At 37.3% G+C, this 8424-nt stretch overlaps 1 protein-coding gene across 1 annotated transcript in view; it reads right to left on the bottom strand.

Moving 5' to 3' along the window:
• The window catches only part of PRKACB (protein kinase cAMP-activated catalytic subunit beta), an 80799-nt gene extending 75866 nt beyond the window's left edge, over window positions 1–4933 (bottom strand). Inside the window, exon 1 of the mRNA XM_019501516.1 lies at window positions 4678–4933. Coding sequence (XP_019357061.1) covers window positions 4678–4864 — 187 coding nt within the window. The 5' untranslated portion in view covers window positions 4865–4933. The remainder of the gene's footprint in view (window positions 1–4677) is intronic.
• Between the last annotated feature and the right edge of the window lie 3491 nt (window positions 4934–8424).

Genomic DNA, 8424 nt, shown 5'->3' with positions numbered 1-8424 from the left:
TAACAAAAAATGGCAGAGGGAAAAAAGCATTCAAACACCAGGATGTTTTAAGATGTTCTCAATTATATCAAGCACTGGTTGTTTCCATGGCAACCTTAGACCAGAATTATCTATTGACTTGTACCCAACCAGTAGTTATTCTTTAGCTTTAATCTATCCACAAAATGTACTTCTGTACATTTTCTATCATATTTTCTCCTTGTGTATGTACACAACTAGAAATTATCCAGGTGAACTATTGTATTTTTTAAAATGTTTGAAAGGCATTCTATATTAACACATATAACTTCATTTAAAAACATGTAATACTTGCTGAGTTAGTCAAACTGGAACCTAATTCTCCAGGCTATTTAACATTCATACACTTTAATTTTAGTAAGGCTATCAGTACTTACAGACACCAGAAGGATGTAATACTTCTAACTTTCCTAATGAGCTTTGTGACCCATAATGCTAATGCTATCTCTTGTTTTTCATAGTTTTAGGAAAGATGAAACATTTTGAAAATCATATAAAAAGAAATATTACTACCTTCCTTTTTATCCCTGTGCTATCACTACAATTGATAAGGTTCAGTTCATCTGTGACAGGGAATGATTCTGACCATCACATCCCTTTAATTTTGCTGGTTGTACAACACATTAAATATGAAAAGAATCACCAGCTTAAGCTACTTAATCACACATGGGCTCTTTCAAACTGTTCCCATAAAGTCAATGGTGTACAATATGTAGAACCAAACCTCCTTTTAATCAAATGGCAATTTAGGCAATTCCTTGAGTATAAGACTGCCTGCAAATGCACAGGACTGGACCCAATGGTCCAGGAGGCCTTGTCCAATCCTACAGTCCCCAAATCCTAAAAATGGTGCAAACTACCTACTAACCTTTAACACCATTTGAAAATCCAAAGACACTTTAGAAACACTGCATCCATTTACAGATCAAGCACCTGAAGCAGAAAGGTTAAATAACTTTTAAACACTGAATCAATGCAGAGCCAAGAACACCCAGAGTTCAGAGTATGCATCTCATATTATACTACCCTACTACTGAACCACAAACCTAAATAACTAATGAGGAATTAAATAAAAGGGCAAAGAAATAGCACTGTCAAAAAGGAAGTTGTAAGATGCCATAGAAGTGTCTCTGTATCAGATATACACAGAGATACAGAATGTTTAAGACCTTTTAGAGGGGCAGAGAGTGTTCTGTTAACTAAGCTGTGATCAATTAATAAGGAAATTGAAGTACTCAGTATATTTATAAGGGCCCTCTTGTCCATATTTCTTTCTAAACTTGAAGAGTACTTCTGCCCGAGGAAGATCAGAAACAATTTACCTTTAGTTTGTTATATCTACCTAAACCAGGGGGTGCAAAATGTGGCCCGCAGGCCCGATGTGGCCTGCAGGGCCCATAAAAAGTTTAGAAAATTAATATTTATCTGCCCCCGGCTGCCTGTCATGCGGCCCTCGATGACTTGCCAAAACTCAGTAAGTGGCCCTCTGCCTGAAATAATTGCGTGCCCCTGAACTAAACAGCTACGAACAGCTTATACATTGCAAAGATACACACAAGAAAACCCTTATGAATATTTAAAAAACTCTTAGACTACATACAATACATTGCTTATCTATAAGCTTATTTTTTTTATTAAATTATTTTAGGATATTAAGGGAAGCTGTTGAACAGTCCCACTGGAACATCATTATTCATCTACACAATGTTTAAACTGAAACAAAGATTCTGAGTCAATATGTGGGAATTTCATCTAAAAACCATACATCTGTATAATTCATATCTGGCTACCAAGTAAAAATGTTTTGCTGAGACAGAAATGCTTCTTGCAACCACTTTGCACCATTGCTACTTAAAACAGCACTTAAAGAACAAGCATGTTTCACTATGTTTATCATCAACAGACATGACATTCCATTTCCTCTTCGAACAATTCATGCAAGTGAGATTGCCTTAAATAATTAAAGAAAAATGCTTGCATACAAAAAGGTCACAGTTTGTAGATGTCAGTAGGCCAATACTTAGTTTTGGTTTTTATTACACAATTGAACAAAGGACAGTGCTACAGTATTTTTCAGTCTTGTAAACATTAGGACAACTTCTTGAAAACTTTAAATTGTGCCTCCTGAATGCATTTCCTCTCCTCTCCACCCCCTGCCAAGTTGTGAAAACATGCAGATTTCGTGGACTAGGGTACAGAAATGTTTAGGGATCTTAGGGCTCAACTCTTCATTATATTCTAGACCACCTCTCTCCAAATCTCTTCTGTCAAGCAGACAAGGCTTTATACTTATCTCCAGAGCATCTGAGCCTACCACATACATTAGCAAACTAAGCCTCACAAGGAAAGCAGGAAAGTGTTTAAATGAAGTGCGGTTATTCCCATGTAAAATTCACGGTGCAGCCAAAAACGGACCTATCTTTTTTAATTCCTATTTTTTTTGCATTAATGACAAGACTATCCTTCCATCTAAAAAACTATCAGGATTCTGCCTACCCTAGAGAACTCAGACACTAGAATCAGTGTCTTAAGTCTCCCCTCTGCTTCTCTTGCTCAATAGAAGCATGGTTCCTGTAGGGCAGGGGTGCTCAACCCCCAGTCCACAGGCCAACCCTGGTCTGCAGACATGGCATCAGGCTTGCAAAGCTCCCCATGGCTTGGGAAATTTGGCAAGGCTAGCCACGAGCAGCCGGATTAGAGCCTGTCCAGGATTTGCATCAGGCTGGATCATGGCTGGGCCACAACACATTCCCTTCCCTCGCTTCCCCATGTACAGCCAGATGGGGACCAGGCCACACCCCTGCCCTCTGCACAGATGGCCATGCCCCCTGGTCTCTGTGGACAGACCAGGCACTGCCCATTTGGCCTGCAGGGCAAAAAGGTTAAGCCAATCTCAGAGTGCCACAGGATCCTTTTAAGCATACCATGGGGTGCTGCTCAATATTAGCACTGTTGGGGGTGCAAGCATCTACACACAATTTACAAGATAAACCCAAGAATTCAAATAAGAAACATTCTGACCTATTATTGCCTGAGTTCTTTGCTACAGAATTGCTGTTATTTTTCTGCAGTCAGCCCACCCTCCCCCTGCAAAAAAAACCCCAAGCAAAAACCAAGAGTAGGCATTGCCCAAGAGGTACCTTGAGTCTAAAAATATTGAGTACCAATGCTGTTAAGCCACCTCCAACCCCATACCTCTAGAACCAGGCCTTTCATGTATGTGCAATAACAGAGGAGGGAAAAGTTCCATGTTAAAGAAACCCGTTAAAATTGATGTGAAAAGGAAAAAATACGTTTACACATTATGTATAAAGCTGGGCTGAAATGTTTCAGGGGTCTCAAGTCATGCAGTTTCCCTAATGGTTATCCCTCTACTCCCCTTGATGGCTTACCGTCTCATAAAACCAGGTGCTTTCTCTGTACCTCAGGTAGGAGACAGATTTCATCTAGTTTAGGTATATGAAACACCTTCCATGTTCCACGTTTAATATACACCCTAAGGTTGGACCATTCACTAATGACAATGTTTTAGCTTCACAACAGGCATGTTTTTCCGCAAAGATCATATAATACTAGGAAGTGCACACATTTTGCTTATGCCTGTTATTTGTTATTCCAACTCATTGCCAATTCAGACATGAAATTAAATGCCATGACCATTTTGCAATGTATAAAATGTGTAGGAAATTATGATTCATTACTTACAATAAAGTAATATTGAGCAGATATACATCCTTAATTATATAGAAAAGTATTGTATGGAAACAAGTATGTAAGAGCTAGACTTATGTCATTATAATTTACTAGGATTATAAAAATCTTCAAAAGATCTCACCTTCACTTCTTCAAAAATATGGGGATGAAAGATAAGTATGTACATTTCTAATAACAAATAATCTAAGTAAATATGTATAAAGTAGCAGCATTATTTTTACCTAACTGACAATGTTTATTGGAATTGGAAGTTTTGTGAATTTTTAATCACGCACATTTTATGTAACACAGATAAATACACCCCTTTCTCAGTACAAATGAACAATTATGAAATAACAGTATCAATAATCAAAGTTATAAATCAAAGTTATTAGAGTGAAACAACTTGTAATAATAATCACTGAACTGCTTTGGTGTTTAATGTTTTAATAAGCACTCTAAAATGAACTCTGAAATTTCAGTTAAAAATGAAGCTGCATTACAAGGGACAAGCGTCTCTCTACTTAATGACCCAATCAACATAAAATAATGTCCTTCCTTTCCAAAATTTCAGAATTAAAAAAAAAATCCTACCTGAAACACCAAAACACACCTGAACATTTTTTTAAAACAGGAAAGCGATCAATTACTGCTTGCAAATTTACATCTTAAAGAAAGAAATGACAGACAAATGCCAGGAAGAAAAAAAGTTGCAAAAGATTCCAGCAAGAAAAGGGAATTTGTAAGCAACTAACTCTCCTTCCCAACACCCAATCTTTGAAACTATGCCACATTTCCACCTGCACGATGAAAAATCTATTTCTTTAAAGTAGTATTTCTAATTGTTAAGCTATGAAAAGATTGCTGGATTATATGGTAGTTTCTATGTTGAATATTTATGTTTGTTTGCAAATTTCCTCAGTTACTACTATGCAAAATGAATCTCAAATGTCTAAAAACACTTACTTGATCTGTCCCACAAGGCAGTGAATTCAGAGAAATGATGGCTCTCATCTTCCAGAGAGACTTTCTGTTCATGAGCAGCACCCCTAGATTGCCTATTAAAAAGTCGATTAGCAAAGCCTTCCAGTCTCTGTAGAGCTGTAGTCGTCCCTGTGCACTGGTTACAAGCCAGTTCCTTCTGACTTGCCATCTATATACATTGGCAACTTACTTTAAAAAAAAACCAGAAAAAAAAAACCCAACTGACACAAAACATCTAAAAGGAGCTGAACAACTTACACAGAAGCTAAAAAGTATGCATGTGTCGAACTTCCTGTATGCAGTGTTTTGAAACCACTACTTCTGTTCTACTTCCTGTTAATATTAAACTGCACATTAAGGAGCTTTTCTTAGCAAAAAACCTCTTCCTATCAGCTGAAGGTGATGATTAGAAGAGCTGTTAACATTTTTCTTAAACTTGGAGTTAAACAGCTTTTTTAAAAATCTAAAAATATGATGAAATAATTAAAATATACAGCCTGCCTTATGACAGAGATAAAAATCAGAAATCAGATAAGATTTTAAAAACTGGTTATTATCCATGTATCTAAAAATAAATGAATTACAGGAAAAAGACAAAGGACAAGTTTTTCATTTCCCTCACAGGATTAAGATGCAGTCTTACCAGAATCATATATTATAGTTAATTGATTATATTAAGCTATGGTGTCCACATTTTTACATTTTCTAAGTGCTAAAACAACTGATGGTATGTATTAAAAGCACCATTTTCTTCTCTTTGTTTAGGAAGGCCAGGCTGAAGCAAAATACTGATAGTTTCCTCTGCCCATATGAACAAGATTCTACAAAGCTCCTGCTTACCTTCTAGTTTTACCCTGCTGCAAAAAACAAGTTGTGAATGAGGTTACTTACGGAGTAAAAAACTACACTGGGTGATTGCTGCTAGTGGATTCTGGGCCTTACTAATGGATACATGATACATTGCTCCCCCCATCCAGCTCCCAATGCACATGAATGGACAAGATCCCAGTCACCAAACTACCTCATAATATTGGCGCTCCAGCTCCAAGAGTAGTGAGATGATATGAATTCTCATTTTTCAGGTTAGAAAAGGTTGCAGAATAACTTTTGAAACTACAATCCTTAAAGGATCAAAAAACAGAAAACTGATAAAAATCTAAAATATATTACCATATATTATCCAATACAATCCACACCTTCTTTCCCAAAATCAGCTCCCCAAAAATGGGGTGCACACATTAAGAAGGGATATGCTGACTAGGATAAGTGCAGCCTGTTTCGATTCCTGCTCCACAGAGTAGCAGCCATTACAATAAAATCCCTGTTATCTGACATCCGAGTAACTGGAACGCCATTAACTGGAATTTCCGGCTGGCCAGCCGGTCGGCCACGTGCAAGGGGAAAGCTTGCACACGGCTGCCGCCACCGGCACCCTGCACTACAGCCGCTCCACATGCGGCCACCCCCCACCCCCAATTCCTTACTCGTGCCAGGATAACAGGGATTTTACTGTATATTACTTTTGAGGCAGCTGAGGGAGTTGACTGACTTAATGCCTCAGTCTTTTGAAGATTAAGCTCCATCTCTACTTATGCAGATGTAACTGGAAAAACTCTTTTTCTCTTAATTTTGCCTTTCAAAGCCAACATGTATATTCTTCTCAGTTGTACGCGAGAAAATATGCTATCTTTTGTTGCCTAACACAACACTTTTTGCATGTTTTAAGTAGACAAGTTGTTTGTGAGAGACTGAGAACATATCCTGTGGGCAATTTTTGAAAAATAAATTTCCAGCACACCTAATTTGTATACCAAGATTCCCCTAATTTAGGGACCATGGCCTGAATATTTTTTCCCCACTCTCTCCCTTCAAAATCCTCTTCTAGTTCACCTGTGCTTAAATACATGCTCCTATTTTCACCCAGGGCCCTGCTACATATATTAAAGCTGGATAACTAGCTATAGTTATTACACATTTTCAAGCACTAACTTTATAGCCAGTTGGCTCTTTTTATAGCTGGATAGTCATTTTTATCATGTGATAATTACTTTGCACATGTGGCTAGTCTAAATTTATTGCACTATTAACCAATAAATTGTGAGATAATGTGTGTGTGTGTGGGGGGGTTCTTACTTTGCACATGTGGCCAGTCTAAAGCTATGATGTAACTAACCAGTTAATAGCATAATATATGTAACATGTAGCAAGGAACCCAAAGTCTTAAGGTACAGCTTTCAAGTAATTACAGATCTAAGTTTTTGGACTGTACCAATCCTCATTTCATAAATGGCACAATGTTTCAGTACTAAACTATAACAGAATGGAAATTTTTCAACTTCTAACATACAAAGAATATCATGTATTTATTGGGAGGGAGAAGTGTCATAAAGTTGATCTCATTCCCCTGAGGGAATGCCAAGCCATTAGGGCTGCTAAGTCAGATCCCAAGCCACCAGAACCCTGATACTTTAACTTATGGAATTTGAACAAAGTGCAGGCACTTGTCTTTGGCTTGGTGTATTTAAATGAACTCTTGAGCTACAAACCCTTTGCCCAGCACTACCTCACAAGAACCAGGACCCATGGCCTGATTTCCTGATCTAGGGGACCACACTTAAACATACATCTTCCCAGCATGCACTACAAAGGTGCAACATTCAGATTTATAGCTTACTTCAATGACATATGACAAGTGCCATTGTCACTTGTCATATGTTTGCATAGCATAGCTTGCTAAGTATTGTTTTCAACTATTTGAGTTGATCTGATAAAAAAAGATATCGGATTTACCCAAAGAACCCTGTCCGCATATGACATGTGCAGCACATAAGTGTGCGGACATGCACACACACACTTTGCACAGGATTCTAACAAGACGTTGCTCTTTACTTAGTAGTACAGGAAATACAGATTTAGAGAAAAAAAAGTATGCATTTTTCTGGCTCAATATCCTCACCATTTCAGAGCATATTTTATGCTCACGGCAGTCGTTTGTGGTTGTACAAGATTCTTGTAATTCCTGCAATTCATGGCTTGTCTTCTGAACCACAGAATATAGAACAGCTCTCTGTCTCTTACCATGGTTGGTCCCACAGTAAACTAGACACACAGCTCCTGTGAAAGCACATTCATTTCTTCATACCCCAAGTTTCTTTTGTGGTTCTATGATAATACTTCCTCCTTCTCCGAACCCTTCTAAATTCCTTTATCACATCTGTTGCTTTGCCCTATGTAAAGAATTTTCAATAACTTTCACTGAGCACACAGATAAAAGTAGTTTCTTGATGCAGAAGGAAGAGAAAACTGAATAGAAAGAAAAAACTGAATAGATTTTAAACTGCTTTAACTATCATTAGCACTTTTTTTGTTTTTCTACGCAACAAAAAAAGTCAGGTTCACTGACTTCTGGATTGGTTTGAGGCTCTGAAGCTGGTCAGCTTTCTACTAAGGAAAAATAAGTGATAAAAAGGGATCCTGGTTTTCTCTGATAAAAAAAAAAAAAATCCCCAATTTTCAGATATAAAAAACTAACCCAAAATCCATAACCAAAATCTACTTTTTTCCACGATTAAAATGAAACACCACTATATATAGATATATCTATCTTTATCTCTCTCTCTCTAGATATAGACATCTATATATAGTGGTGTTTTGTTTTAAATCATGGAAAAATGTGGATTTTGGGTTACTTATTTATATCCAAAAACTGGGGATTTTTTTTTTTTTAAA

Source organism: Gavialis gangeticus, unplaced genomic scaffold (assembly GCF_001723915.1).
Source record: "Gavialis gangeticus isolate Ggan-Ray unplaced genomic scaffold, GavGan_comp1, whole genome shotgun sequence".
NCBI classification, from domain to species: Eukaryota; Metazoa; Chordata; order Crocodylia; family Gavialidae; genus Gavialis; species Gavialis gangeticus.
This window is presented reverse-complemented; position numbering and strand designations above follow the sequence as displayed.